We start from the raw sequence: 16,366 nt of genomic DNA on the forward strand, positions 1-16,366 counted from the left end.
ATCTGTCAAAACACCCCAAACATGTCTCAAAATCACATAATTCTTCCAAAACACTAACCCCCAAATTCCACAGGATGCGCAATGGCTGTGGATCTGCTCCGCAGCGTGTCTGCTCCGTTCTCCACCGTCCGTCAACACCTATGGTCAACACCTACCAGGTCAGATCTGTTGCGGAACGGCTGCGGAAATGACTGACAGCTAAAGTCTCAAGGACCCACAAAATCTCGCAAATTCAGGTAGAATAGAACCACAAAATCAACAAAAGTTTGTTTCCATCCAGACGAATAGAGAGGGGAAAACTCTGTGCTGTTTTCAAGGTGTGGTGCAGGGAAATATGATCCGCCTTGAGCACGGTCTATTTTATTTTGAAACTTAACCGGATTTGTTTCTGTGCTCGACTTCCTGTTCCGCACTATCTGCCGTGTGCTGAAATTCTGCGGAGCTCTCCAGCGACCGGCAAAAATATACAAGAGCATATGGCTGCAGCCTGGAGCATCCCATGTCATCCGTTCCGTCTCATGCGGTCTTGTCTCATGCGGAGGTGTGTCCAACCAGAGGGTCAAAAATGCGAAATCGCGAATAATTTTCCAGATGCAGTCACGGTTAAATTCGTGACCACGGTTGTTGCAATCAATTGAAAAAAACGTTAAAAACTGTTAAAGTAACAATTTTGCCATACATATAGTTTGCTCATTTCTGAATGTTATGGTTGTGTTGACAAGATAAATGCAGACTATCGTCTGGAATAAAATAAGCCTGCGTCAACTATCCTGCTAATGAATAAAATACTTTTGATATAAAAAATGTTTTTTTTTTAACTAAACATGTCTATAAGATAAATGCAGACTATCATAGCCTACTAATGAATAAAAACACTTAAAATATATGTCCGTCTATAAAATAAATGCAGATTATAGGCAAACTAAAAAAATTCTTCTGCCATTCCTGAGTTTATACTTTTCAAAATAAGAGCTTGAATCTGGAATAAAATACTATATCTCTCTTACTTTTCAAAGTAAAAGCTCACGTCAAATATCATGCTAATGAATAAAATATTTGGTGTGTTTTTAAATCTTTAAAAATATATATCCGTCTCTAAAATAAATGCAGATTATAGGCAAACTAAGAAAAATTATCTCAAGCATTTGATTTTGTGATAATTTTTTTCCCCCTTTCATACAATACTACACAAAATAGGCTACAACAGAACCGCTGGCACGGAAGTGGAAGAAAAATACATTGGCATTCTGGCCCAAGGCCGTGGCAGCAGAGATATGCAGTCGAAGGCAGGATGGGTCCCAGAGACCCGAAGGCCGATGCCGCAGTAGTAGGCTACAACCGCATTCTGCACCGGGTCTCAGAGACCCGCGACCGCATTCTGCCCCGGGTCCCAGAGATCCGACAGCCGAGGCCCCGGTAGTAGAAAAATATAACCGCATTCTGCCCCGGGTCCCAGAGACCCGACAGCCGAGGCCGCGGTAGTAGAAAAATATAACCGCATTCTGCCCGGGTCCCAGACACCCGACCGCATTCCGCCCCCTACAGCTGAGGCAGCGCCAGTAGAGCATACAGTGGAATGATTTCGCCATGCTGATAAGCAGTTGGATTTGCAGCAATGTCCCAGTGAAGTTTGAAAACAATATAGGATATTAAATTAAAACGAGTCTTGGAAAGAGTGTAACATGTTTATTTTTGTATTCTTGTTCTTGCTGTGTGCAGATCCTTTACCCCTCCTCAGGAGCTCCTGCCGTTAGTTGGCAGAAACGGCTGCGTAAGTTGATGCAGGTTTCATCAGCTGTAGGCTACGTTAATATGGAACAACACAACCATAACATTCATAAATTTTGCCAGACTCCATCTGGCAAAATTATTCGCAATGTCGTATTTTTGACCCTTTGAATTTACCGTTGGACACGCCTCGACATGAGACGAGACCGCATGAGACAGGACGGATGACATGGGACGCTCCAGGCTGCAGCCATACCCGTCTCAAAGTATACCTCTGCGTCTCTGCTTAGGAATGCTGCGGTTTACCGAAGCTGGGACAAAGTCGGGACGCAGCCGTTCTGCAGTCAGTGGAAGTACACACATGAACTTTAATGGAAACCTAATTACTCTGACATCGTTCCGGAGGAGATCCGCAGCCGTTCCGCATCCTGTTGAACCTGTTCTCTCCCATCAGGAATATTAGTCAAAGCCCAATGTCATAAAAATACTAATATCAGGTGGAATTACAGAAAGTGCATTATTTTATGTGTCAGGTCTGCTCTTATAGATACTAGTATCTTGTGGTGACCATAGATTGTTTTACACTGTAGTTTCTCTTGAAGCCTCTCCACATTTCTGTTTTGTTGGGTTTAGTAAATGCATTTGGTTTATTTTGCTGAAGAAATCATTGAGCCATCTCAGAGTAGCTTTAGAGAATGTACCGTTTATGAAAAAGAGAAACAGACAGAATTGTACTGGTACTCGTCTTCTTCTCCCTCGTCTAGGAATTTTTCTTACTTTCATTGTGTTCATCTTAACTGTATTGTTCCTTGTTTACACAAAGTCTGCCCAAATAGTAGCCTACTCTTTTACTGTTTGTACTACTGTACATTGTAAATCCTAATAAATTCACAGAACTCAAAAATTATTTTATAACAGATTACACAATATTTAAGTGATGTTATTACATTTTTTAAGTATACATAAAATAACAATTATATTTATTTTATGTATGAGATGTTTTTATTTTTATTTTTAAAACTTTTAAATATTAGAAAAATGTACTTGTTCTGCTGCAAAAATCTAAACATAATAATTCAAGGCTAAAATCTTTTTTTTAATTCAAATTAGCACGCAAAACTCACCTATTGGCACCTGTCTGATAATGAAACGCTGACTCTTTGTAGCACTTTTTGCAGTCCGATATCTGTACACAACATGCACACAAACATGATTTGTTAATGTTCAAAAAAATTTTTAAAATACATAATGATAAATCACATTTAAAAGAGTGAAAATACAGATAAAGTTTCCAAACCGAACAAAAACATTCACTGTGCACTAATATAAAATTTACACTAATCATAGTAAAAATTAAAATGTTAAATGACAAGCAAGTTAGTTATTAACAAGCAAAGCATCAAAGTTTTGTACTTACAGATCTGCTATTTCTGACGTTGATGTATTTTTTTTTAACAAAGTATTAATAAAGGGTTCAAGTGATGGACTTCACAGTTAGTCATAGCAAAAGAATGAAACACATGAAATAAAACGAATTGTTAATAACAATTGTTCATAAAACATCCTACCTGAAGTGTTAAAACGATTTCGAAATGATCTCCCAACCACACACTTGTGCCTACGAAGAAATTCAAACACAAACCTGGTTAGCATCATGACAACACTCTCACATTATGAGGTTTAGCATTGCTCGTCTCACTCACTCACACACTAACACACTAACTCACTCACTCAAACACACACGAACACACGCACACTCACACAAGAACGTAAAATATTGACTGTAACGCGGACACTTTTTGTAATAAGTAATCTATACTCACAGTACGAACGTGCATTACCGGCAAACAGCTATTTCTGAAGTAACCATACTGAAATATATAGAAAGTGTTTGACAATAACCTGAAGTATAATCCTTCCTAACAGCTGATTACAGCTGAAAGAGAGATGTGATGTTGAGGATAACTTGTGGCCAAATGCAAGAGAGAGGGAGGAACCCTCACAGTTCTGGAAAGTATGAGTGATGGTACTATAGCATACATGTTTTTTCTAATTATTATTATTGCAGCCCTGGATTTTCAGGAATAATTTTTTGTTTGAACTTTTCAAGTCTACAAAATAATTATATGCATAGAAATAAAACAATATATAAAGGATATTGAAGCAAATTTTAGATAATTTTATATACAAATAAAAAAAGAAATAAATTCTTGTTACACAAACTTGAGTACAGTCAAAGTGAAAGATTCTTATTCAGTATTGCCTGATGCTTGTTATCAATTTAATTGATCAAAAACTGTAATGAGTACTGCAATAGTTGAAATGCACTTGTCCTGTGATCAGGGGCGGTTCTAGGAAAACATTTCCAGGGGGGCCAAGGTGGGGCCATTGTTTTTTCACAGGGGCACAGAAACAAGAATGGAAAAAAATTACGATCTTTTTTTAAACAACTTTTTTGTTTATTTAGAGCACCAATGAAACAAAAAATTCTATTCAAAATATTTCACATACAACACATGAAAACAAAAAACCTTCACAAACCTTCACAAACCTGTACACTAACATTTAGGAGACTAACAGTCAAATTTTCATTTCAGTAATCTCTCATGCTTATGCACTGGCAATACCAAATCCTGCAAAATTACAATAATAGTATTCTGCGTTTGTGGTTTCGTGCAAAATAGTCCACAAATGCATCAAGATCCAAAGCCTTTGCCCTTCTGGATTCAAGGCTTAGCATCCCTAAACTGCTGAGACGTTCATCTGTAATAGTGGACCTGAGGTAGGTTTTCACTAATTTTAGTTTGGAAAAACTCCTCTCACAGGTGGCAGAACTCACTGGGAGTGCAACAGCAATTTTGCACAATCTAAAAAGCTCGCAGAATACTTCTTTGTATGGCTCAATGAAACGGATCAACTCCACTATATTAGAAGGGTTTCCAATCTCGTGACTCTTTAGTTTTCTTTCTAAAAGTCTCCTGAACTGATGGAGTTCAGGTCCCAGATCCTCAATATTGGCATTATAAAGACGGCCAAATTCAAACACAGTTGGTATTTGAAAAACGTCTGCTTAGTTCACTAAGCATGCAGTCAATGACAGGATAAAAGAAAGAGGACCGATAACTTTCATTATCACAAACTTGCTCCCTCTGACCAACAGAGCTTAGTACGTGGTACTCACGGAGTTTGGAACTTTTTGTTCTTTGTCGTTTTGCCGACGACTGGGTGGCAGCATCACACTGCTCACAGATGGTTAATACTTCACCCCACAGGTTGTCAAAGAAGGACTGTTGCCTGAAATCTGTCAAAGTCTGAACCAAACCTTCCACTAAATCTGCTGCTCTTGAGAGGTCAACAGTTGATGACTGGAGCATATCTGAAAGAAGCTTGATTTCCCCAAACAACTTACGAAGCGTAACTAGATGCACAACAAACTCGAGGTCAATCCGGGCCAGAAGACCACGGGCCTCAGAAGACTTTTCTCCCCTGTGCTCTAGTGGCATCTCTTGTAGGACACGTTTTAGGGCAGGTAATCTGTCCATTATGTTACGTAGGGCGATGAACCGACAAGCCCATCGTGTGTCACTTAACTTTTGGAGCTCTCTTGTGCTGCCATACATTTCAGTTTGTACAGCCAGCCATTTGGCATGCACATATGAGCCAGATGTGAAAACATAAAGACTCTGCAACAACGCAAAGAATTCCTCTGCTTCTAAGTACTGCTTTGACAGAATCAACTAGCACTAAATTAAGGCAGTGGGCACTGCAGTGGATGTAAAATGCAAATTTGGCTTGCTCTCTGATTCTCGCCTGGACCCCTGAATGCTTACCACTCATAACAGCAGCTCCATCATATGCCTGGCTATAAGGTTGTTTTTGTAGTCTAGGCCATGGTGTTCCAATAAGCGGACTATCTTTTCAGTGAGCCCCTCTGCATCTAGTCTTTCAGCAGATTCAAAATGAAGAAAACTCTCCTTGATTGTTCCATTATAATAGTACCTGAGTACAAATGAAATCTGCTCTTGTTTTGAGACATCCTTAGTCTCATCTGCCATGATGCTGAAGAACTGACTGCTTTTTACTACTTCAATTATTTCAGAACGGACCATTTCTGCCAAAGAATTCAGAACCTCATTCTGAATCGTCTTGCTTGTGTACTTTGCGTTGTGAATGGATGTTAGTCTGTGTTTAACAGCTGCATCGTGATTTGCAACTGTTTCAAGAATTTCCCTGAAATTTCCTCTGTTAGTTGATTCCTCAGGCTCATCATGTCCTCTCTGTGCTATGTTTTGTCTAGCTGTGAGCAATATTACTTCCCCCAATTGTTTTAATATACTCACGGTTTTCTTTTACTTGTTTACTGTGTTCCTGGTTAAGGATATTTTCCAATGTTGTATTAGCTTTCACAGCCCTTTGGTAGTCCTTCCATGCTATCATTGCTTGCTTATGTCTGTCAGATTTTGCATGTACTGAAAACCCTCCCTCTCTTTCAGTTGCTTTTTTCCAATTCCTAAAGCCTGATGGTGAGTCAAACACACTGATTTTTGCCCCTAGAATAGTAAAAAATAATCTCTCTCTCTCTCTCTCTCTAAAGTTTCAGATGCACTTTACAGGCACTTTACACATAGTCACACAGGTTTATTCAACATCACAAACCTGATGGCTGTGAACTTGATAAATGTGATGGAGGATCCACTGGTTGTCCTTTCTGCTCCTCACTCTCTCCCTCACAGCCTACATCTTCTTCCTCACTCTTAGGATTGAATGCTTCAGTTTCTGATGTCTCAATGTCAGCTTCCTCACTAACCATCTCCTCCTTCTCTCTTTCATCCTGCTCCTCGGCTCTGTTATATTCATCCTCCCTCTGTCTACATTTTTCCTTGCTAACAGTGGTGAAAAAATGAGGCAATGTCTCTTTTTGGGGAGGAGTGGGGGTTAGGAGTGGGGAGGAACAGTATGATCAGAGTTATTCAGGGAGATCTGGCTTTGGCTGTGAAGGTTTCCTTGATTTTGCACATATTGAGGATGTTGTCATTTCTGGTGTTGCACTAAACATATTGATGAAAACCATGTAAAGTTTTAATCAACTGCGGTGGTTAAAATCACCAAGTGTTAGCATGGGAGTGTCGGGTTGGTTCTGTAAATGTTGATGGACTTAGCTGCTCTGCTGGCGTTCCCACTTGGCGGAATATACAGTGAGGAAAATTCTGACCCTCAAATACCTGTTAGTCTGCCTTCAAAATGTCCACCTCCACTCCATTTATTTTTTTAGATTAGATGCACCTGTTTGAACTCGTTAGCTGCATAAAGACACCTGTCCATCCTATACAATCAGTAAGAATCCAACTACTAACATGGCCAAGACCAAAGAGCTGTCCAAAGACACTAGAGACAAAATTGTACACCTCCACAAGGCTGGAAAGGGCCACAGGGAAATTGCCAAGCAGCTTTGTGAAAAAAGGTCCACTGTTGGAAAATGGAAGAAGCTAAACATGACTGTCAATCTCCCTCGAACTGGGGCTCCATGCAAGATCTCATCTTGTGGGGTCTCATTGATCTTTAGAAAGGTGAGAAATAAACCCAGAACTACACGGGAGGAGCTGGTCAATGACCTGAAAAGAGCTGGGACCACCGTTTCCAAGGTTACTTTTGATAAAACACTAAGAGGTCATGTTTTGAAATCATGCATGGCACGGAAGGTTCCCCTGCTTAAACCAACACATGTCAAGGTCCGTCTTAAGTTTGCCAATGACCATTTGGATGATCCAGAGGAGTCATGGGAGAAAGTCATGTGGTCAGATGAGACCAAAATAAAGCTTTTTGGTCATAATTCCACTAACCGTGTTTGGAGGAAGAAGAATGATGAGTACCATCCCAAGAACACCATCCCTACTGTGAAGCATGGGGGTGGTAGCATCATGCTTTGGGGGTGTTTTTCAGCACATGGGACAGGGTGACTGCACTGTATTAAAGAAAGGAGGACCGGTGCCATGTATTCAAAGATTTTGGGGAAGAACCTCCTTTCCTCAGTTAGAGCATTGTATGTGTCGAGGTGTCGAGATGTGTCGAGGCTGGGTCTTCCAACATAACAATGACCCAAAGCACACAGCCAGGATAACCAAGGGGTGGCTCTGTAAGAAGCATATCAAGGTTCTGGCGTGGCCTAGCCAGTCCACAGACCTAAACCCAATAGAGAATCTTTGGAGGGAGCTCAAACTCCGTGTTTCTCAGCGACAGCCAAGAAACCTGACTGATCTAGAGAAGATCTGTGTGGAGGAGTGGGCCAAAATCCCTTCTGCAGTCTGTGCAAACCTGGTGAAAAACTACAGGAAACGTTTGACCTCTGTAATTGCAAACAAAGGCTACTGTACCAAATATTAACATTGATCTATTTTTGTTTTCCACTCTTCATTCTAACCACAACCGGCCCGTCAAGCACTGCCTACCAAGAGCCTGGGTCTGTTCGAGGTTTCTGCCTAAAAGGAAGTTTTTCCTCGCCACTGTCGCACTGTTGCTTGCTCTGGAGGAAACTACTAGAACTGTTGGGTCCTTGTAAATTCCGGAGTGTGGTCTAGACCGCCTCTATCTGTAAAGTGTCTCGAGATAACTCTTGTTATTTGATACTATAAATAAAATTGAATTGAAATTGAATTGAATAGAACTGTATCATACAAATAAATAGTTATAAAGTCATACATTGTGATTTCTGGATTTTTTTTTAAAGATTATATCTCTCACAGTGGACATGCACCTACGATGACAATTTCAGACCCCTCCATGATTTGGAGGGGTCTGGGAGAACTTGCAAAATAGCAGGGTGTTCAAATACTTATTTTCCTCACTGTGTGAACAACACACACAAATATGTTGGTGAATTTCCTTGGCAGATAATGTGTCCGCAGGGCATTGGGATTGCATAATTTGTCTCTCACTGCAAAGTTACGGCCCCAATTGTCCTTGATATTAATACACACCCTTACCCCCGTGTCTTGCCCGAGTTTGCATCTCTGTCTAACCGTAGGTGTGAGAAACCTTCAATTTGAATAAAGTTTTCGGGGACTTTTTCGCTAAGCCAGGATGCCCTAAAAGCCATTACACCAGACCCATCAAATTCGCAGCAGGCTCCAGCCTTGGCTTGGTCAACCTATGTTGACATAGGTCATCCAGTTTGTCTTTTAAGGATCCTTGGTTGCAGAGAAGCACCGGTGGTAGCGGTAGCTTGGTGGGATGCGTTGTCTGAGGCCGGCTCTCCTACCCCGCTTTCTGACCTTCCTGCCTCGAAGGAGGTCCAGTCCATGATGTTGTCATAACTCCCCAGGCACATCGTGGAGCAGTTCAGGTGACGGTAGCACTCCGCTGTCCATCAGTCCAAGAAGCTCAAACCAACTGTACATTAGAAGGCCGCTGTTGCTGACGGACCCGTCAGCGGAGCTCCGAATGACTTGGCCAAACATAATTAGCCATGCTAGTGGTCTCATTCTCTTCAAATTCACTTCACACATGCTCCGCTTACAGTTCACAACACACGTTGTATCCAGCAAATCTGCATAATGAGTCCACTGATACCAGATGAAAAAACAAGTACATAGCAGATTCCAAACAAACAAATAAACAAATTGTAGCAAGAGCCCTCCTCCATGTCGCAAGCAGAGCAGCGTCATTTTAGCAGAGCAGGCTGCCCTCTAAACCCTGAGTTGTACAGAATTTTGGAGCAGCACTGGGACCCAGAGACGTGGCCTGCAGGACCAATGGTGAGTAGAAACGCCCTGATGCCCGTCAACCACTGTCCCAGTTATAGGTATATAGCCCCAGTTATGGGTAAATAGTGAAGACCCCAACGGTGGCGCAGTCTGGAAAAACAGTGGTTTCTTTATGTTGGACCTACCCTTTGTTATCTGTGACGCTCATAACAGTCACTAACATAGGCAGTTTTAAACAGGGTTTGAAAGTATGGCTTGGGTGCTGATCATATTCATTACCTATTTTTACTTTTAATTATTTTGTATAACATGGATGAATTTATTCAATGTATGACGAATGATTGATGATTGCTGCCACTTGTCCTCTCCCCCCACCCTGGTAGGGACCAAAATAGAAAGAAGTCTTTGGGCTTCATTGTGTCATCCCCAACTATTTATGTATTTTAATGTACTTATTTCATATTTTTATATTTTAGTGGTCCGACAAAAAATCAATCAATCAATCAATCACCTATATAATAACTACTGCATACAAACAACCACTAGATACACAAATAATCGTTTAAAATAAATGTCATGTCTGTTGGTCTATTGTTGTTTAAATGTTGAGTTGCACTACAGGCATGTGTAATATAGTTTGATGTATAAATCAGAGGACAAACACTCATTTGCATCCTAAACCCCCAAATTATAAATTGACTCAAATTATTTCATGTGTTATACTAAATATAGATTTTTTATCTGGATGTTGGTCATCCAAAGAAAAAATTTAAATTAACAACACAGGAGCATTTCTTTTAGGGACCTTTTGCAGGTTTACTAGGAGTCTCATGTAGCTTTAGACAAAAAAGGTGGATTTTGTGTCACAGAACCTTTAAACAAAGCTGCAATTCAAAGTTGTTTGGTGTTGTACTGGTTATTGTCAAATCCGCTGCAAACTTGAATTATTTTGTAAAGATCAATTATTAGTTTAATTTTTTATAGCAATAATAAATTAATCTTATGATTTAGATTTACATGTAGTTTTGGTTTAATGATATGTCTGAGCCTCTTCTGTCATGGCTTCAGCATCTTGAGCCTGTTTTTCTTGTGTTTTGCTCTAACCTGAAGTCGGTTTGTCCTAAGTTTCCTGAACATATCCCTGCTGATTCTCTCACTACACACACCTGTTATCTGCAATCAGCACACCCGGTCCTGATTATCACCTCTGTTCCATATAAGTCGTGACCAGACATCCAGTCTCTGCTGGATCCTCTGCCGCAACCAGTATGTTTAGCCCTTTTACCTTGCCTCTAATTTTTGAAAGTTCTTTTGCCTGTCACTAACCTGCCTCCTGTTCCTTTATAAATAGGGACATCACTTTTTTGAGCAGCCTCATAATAAAGAATTGCAGCAATCCAGCCTAGTATTAACAAATGCGTTTTTCTGCATCATTTTTAAACAGGATATTCCAGATTTTTGCAATATTACGTTCCTTGAATTTGCAACATGTCCTGATCAAAGATCCACTTACAAAGATTCCTCACAGTGGTGCTGGAAGCGGGTCTGTAATGCTCAAACCAATTACCTGAAGCCGGGGAAATGCGCCTGGGATGGCTCGTGAAAAAAAATGCAACAACGGCGACAACGGGACGGTTGTGGTTAGCAAAAAAGAATGGAGGAAAGTAACCGTCACACGCAGGACATGCAACAACAACAGACAGTTGTGGTTAATAAGAGAATGACGTGGAAAGGTACTGCAACACACGGGACGTGATCCACGGTCACTGGGGTGAAAGTCCTGTTTTGTTTGAGCCATCCACCACTCCAGCCAACCTCCCTGCATGGATTTCAAGCTACTCGCTGCCGTAATCATTTTGTGATCACGAAAGATTCTTCCCATTGAAATACATTACTTTAAAATTCGACACACGAAAATAATGACATTAACATGACCTGTACACAAAATCAATAGATTAAATAACGTGACTGCCATGAAACTGGGCTGGAGCGCTAGGGCTGAATGATTTGGGAAAATAATATTTTTCTGTCAGATATTTCGATTACGATTCCATTTGCTATTATAATGTTCTTTTTTTTTTAACTTTAGCTAAAGTTCAGTATTCCCCGTGTAAAAGATACATGTAATGGAGCATCATAACATGAAAAACTATAAACACTGCTCTATACTCCAATTCAAAGATGAGAACGTAGCTATGAAATGCCAGCAATAAGTGTTTTTTTTTAACAAGCATGGGAAATTAAACATTAAAAGTGTTTTTATCAGTATCAGTACTTTCCTGTAAACTGAAATGTCTGATGTGCCTCAGTTCAACAGTCGCATCTACGTATTACACTTTTTACCATCATGTTAAATAAAGTAATACAAATAAATGAAAAATCGCCTGCAAATAGGACATTTCTGTTAATCCATGATTTGTCAGCATTTATCTTATGAAAAAACAGCAAATATAAGAAGAGGAATATAACGATGTTGGATCAAACATTCAACTAAATATTGCACATTTGATTGATCTAAGTCTTGACGATTATCTAATCGCATCAATTTCTATTTGAAGACGATTAATCAATCAGCCCTATAAAGAGTTCTACATTTCTCAAAGAAACGCAGAGTATAAAGTATTAAGTAACATAAAATGGAAATACCATTACATTGTATCGTAACATTGTACTTAGGTACAGTACTTTCGTTAATATACTTATTTACTTTCCACAATGTTGTTTTCTAGTTATCTAGAACAGATAACAATCTTGTTAAAAATGAAATACAGTGTCAAAGTTTATGAAGCAGGACTCACAGAATGACACATAGCTTGAGTTGAACATTATTGTAATTTAATTTACTATGTCTTATATCACAAAGAAAGTCTTTAAAAATGCAGACTATGATTTCTGTATATAAACTGTACACAAAAAGCAAGGCACTATACATTCAGATTTAAAAAAGCTGCTGTTTCTCTTTCTCGTACAGGTCAAACCTTAAAAATTACAACTCTTACATCTCAGTTAGTCCAAAACCACTTGAGCAGTTTAACATAACTGAGCGTCACGTGGCCTGACAGCATCCAGACACTGTAGACAACAAATAGAATGACGACTTTCATAACAACATCTGATGTGACCGGATATGTTTTTACATAGATACACACACATTTATACAAATAAACATTACACACATACATTACATACAATCATTCACACATACGTACATTACCATAGCATGGCACTCTGACACTGAGCGTTCTAGTGTGCACATTTTCATCCGTTAGGTCCACGAGTGGTGACTTTAGATGTTTGGAGAAAACTCCAAATACGCATAAATACCATGTGTGAACCAAAGCACGGTGTTTAACCTTCTCCCGCTTTGAATTTCATTTTGTTACGTAATAAAAGTTGAAAGGTAAAGCATGACCATAAGCAAGGCGAGTGGATCGGCAGTCTCATCCTTCATGTATGTTTTCTTCTAATTCTGATACTTTCTATCTTGATGTCCTCGCATCTTACCACCAAAACAAGTTTCACAGGTATGTGACATTTCCTGTGTCTCCATCTCAACGGTCTACTTTTTATCCGCCTTCCGTCTTCCATTTAAAAACTTCCTCAAAACAGTCCTTTGGCCTTCTTTAAATTCACTTGCTTCCACCCTGGTAAACCTTCATATTCCTCTCTCTTCATCTCCAAAGCCTTCTGCAATCGGGAAGAGAGACACATGCAGTTAATTAAATCAGGACAACAGAAGGAAATGGACTTTAAGTTCAAATACGGTCTCAAAGGGAAGTATTGGTGTTTTTCCGGTAACTGACAATAAGAGTGGAGCTGTCAACCTTGGGTCACTGTAGCTACTGAAGAAATAATTACACAACAAATGCAGTTTTAAGATCCGTAGAAATGTTTAGATTTTTACCTCAAGGAAGCTATCATTTTTGAAATTGCTGTAAATCTTGTTTACTTTTTTTAAGTGTGAATCTTTATGCTGAACCATCTTTTACACATGTCTGAATGTTTCTACTAAGTTCCTCTACACCAGAAAGTCGTGTTGTCAGGTACATTGGACCAAAAAGTCCGCCACCAAGCACCAAGCTATATTTTTTGTTCTCTCAGTTAGATGTCAATGCTAAAATGCAGTTTCCGATTATTCATATTGAAGTGCATCATACAGGTTTCTATAAGAAAATAAAGCAATGTCTTATCTGATATATATTTTTGCTAATTTGCATCTTATAATTCCATTTCTGTTATAATACACTTGCAGTTTGGTAAATACCGGTCAGTAAGAGAACGTGGACGCTTATGTCATGTTTATAATGTACAGTACATGTGGGTTGTTAGCAAACCAATTTAATCATAAGGACATTTTAGTTGTTTCAGTGATTGCATGCCTCCATATTGTGCTCCACAGACTGCAGTGTAGCTGACAGTGAATCATAAGTGCATCTATCCAAACTCAGAGAATAGATTCTCAGTGATGGAAGGTGTGTGTGTGTGTGTGTTTGTGTGTGTGTTAGGGCTGGACCAAAAATCAAATCTCTGTATTTTTCGGCTCAATATATCTGTATTTTTGACCAAATGTGTTAAATGTTTAGTTTTCAGTTAAATCCACTTGTGAGATGTCACAAGCAGTTTTATTAAAACCAATTGTGATCAAATCAGAGGGGGAGTATGATGGACTGAAATGTATGATACAAAAACTTTCTTGATCATACAGCCGATAGGTACTGTATAGTCAGTTGTCTGGTTTATCATTCAAGTGTCTGAACTACACTGCAGATTGGATTCTCTTCTGACATAGTGACGGCTGACTCATTATGAAGGGGTTGAATGCACACCAGCGGGTCAGCAGCGTTACAAACGTCTTGTGTATGAAATGTCTGTATCGTCACTGCGCTTTTTATGAACTATGATTATCTGGCCATGGGTCACATCTCTCGCCCAGGTCCAGGCACTGTCTCACACGCTATATTACTCATGGAACTGAAGTTAAAGTTGCATCCAGTATTTACTGTTCTGTGTTTTGCACCATTCCACTACAACAGAAAATTACCAGCGGAAACACTGGTACAAATACAGGTTTTCCTTTCATGCTCAACTAAATATTCAGCTGTGCTAATAACATTTTAAACTGTAGCCAAATGTCAGCAGTGTTGACTGGTGTTATGTCCCTACTGATTTTTAAACTATCTAGTTGTATTACTATTATAAATGTTGTTGTATAACAATTGTGTTGTCTAGCTGCCGTTGCGTCAAACAATCACAAACATATTCCTGGCATAAGTAAGCACCACATCACAAGCACCTACAAAAAAGAAAAATCTAAAAAGAATACATTCATTCAAGTTTCGGTCGAGCTTGAGGCAAAATTATGAAGGATAACAGACTACACAGTGAGATATTGAAGCTCTGATATTGCTTCCAATCACGTATTTACTACGTCAGCAACCAGGTTATATTTCGTCTTGAGCTGATCTGAAACAACTGGGTACCTGGGCTTAGTTCAGGAAATACCCGTTGATAGTTTTCATGTTTCTTTCCTCGCATCTACGGCCATATTGACTACTACTACTTCATCACAGCCACCTATACGCTACACTTTGTGACTGATAAATATGTTTTAACAGTGACGATAACGCATAGTCAAATATTGTCAAAATACACAATTGCTTCCACAAGTCACACAAAAGTGGTAGTTCAACGCAGTTTGAATGCATGGCCTAATGATAGATAGTCTTTGTCTCTCCTTTTGTGCAGCCGATATAGTATGGGATATTGTATTGTATCCCTCTGAATTTGGAAAACAAAGTCAAACAGTGTTAACCTACTTGAGTTTGGCTCTGAATGAACCATACATTGTGTCTTTAATCAAAACATTCCATCCAAACTGATGTAAGGTTCTGAAATCAAACTCCGACACAGCAAAGAAGCTATTGATATTCTTTAATGAGCTTATTCATCTTTAGTGATATGAGTTTCTCTCTCGGTTTAACCAAGTGTGCCCCTTGTGGAAAAAATAAAACAAAGCACATCACAAAACGAGAAATCTCAAATGCATAGCCGACATTACAAGCCACTTCCAAAACGAGCCAGCACGATGGCAAGGGTACGTCTGTCACTGCTTGAAATCCAGAATATCTTTAGCCGAGCATCCATTACTGCTTGGAACTGTATGCTAGGATACAGAGCATCACCTGCCATTCTCCTTCTCTTTATATAGTTGCTCTCCTGACAGATGTTGGTTTGATTGATCATCCTGACTATGAATTAAACATAATATTTATTTATTACTTAATTTATTCATTATTATATATTTATTATTTATATAGTGCTTTATCATTGACACTTAAAGTGCTTCAGGGGGAGGACTATTCTCTAACACCACCAATGTGTGTGATGATCTGGGTGATGCACGGCAGGCTTAAGACACCAGACGCTCACCACACATCAGCTTGGTGAAGAGGGAGGGGAACATATTTTTAGTGATGTGGAAAACCGGAGCACCCGGAGAAAACACGGAGGGAGACACGAGGAGAACATGCAAACTCCACACAGAAAGACCCGGGACGAACAGGGTCACCATGCTAACCACTGGGCCACCGTGCTGCTAATATATAATATAGTCTACAAAATTACAGTAGACAAGAGGAAATTATGTAGGCCTATTATTGTTTCAGATCAACCAAAGACAAAAATTTACTTTGAAGTTAGCAATCACTATGAGGCGATTAAGGCATTTGCAGATCAACTTTCTTTTTCGATTTCTTGCAATTGTACTGATTTGCTATGAATGCAGGAATATGTTTGTGATTGTGTGACAAATCTTGTGACAGAGGCATGCCACAACAGCAGCTGTAAGGTAAACACAACATACGGAAACCAGTTAGTTTGAAAACTAGTAGGGACATAACACGTGCTGCTGCATTAGAGCTGTATGAGAGTGGGCGGGG

At 39.5% G+C, this 16,366-nt stretch overlaps 1 protein-coding gene across 9 annotated transcripts in view; it reads right to left on the bottom strand.

Annotated features, from left to right (window-relative positions):
• Window positions 1-12,241: 12,241 nt before the first annotated feature.
• LOC117953601 (supervillin-like) overlaps window positions 12,242-16,366 on the bottom strand; it is a 75,462-nt gene continuing 71,337 nt past the window's right edge. For all 9 annotated transcript variants that reach the window (XM_034886764.1, XM_034886762.1, XM_034886758.1 and 6 more), the window contains one exon: window positions 12,242-13,115. In XM_034886764.1, the coding sequence (XP_034742655.1) occupies window positions 13,029-13,115 (87 nt within the window). In that variant the 3' untranslated portion in view covers window positions 12,242-13,028. The remainder of the gene's footprint in view (window positions 13,116-16,366) is intronic.

The sequence above is a fragment of the Etheostoma cragini genome, chromosome 12, assembly GCF_013103735.1.
Source record: "Etheostoma cragini isolate CJK2018 chromosome 12, CSU_Ecrag_1.0, whole genome shotgun sequence".
In the NCBI taxonomy this organism is placed as follows: Eukaryota; Metazoa; Chordata; class Actinopteri; order Perciformes; family Percidae; genus Etheostoma; species Etheostoma cragini.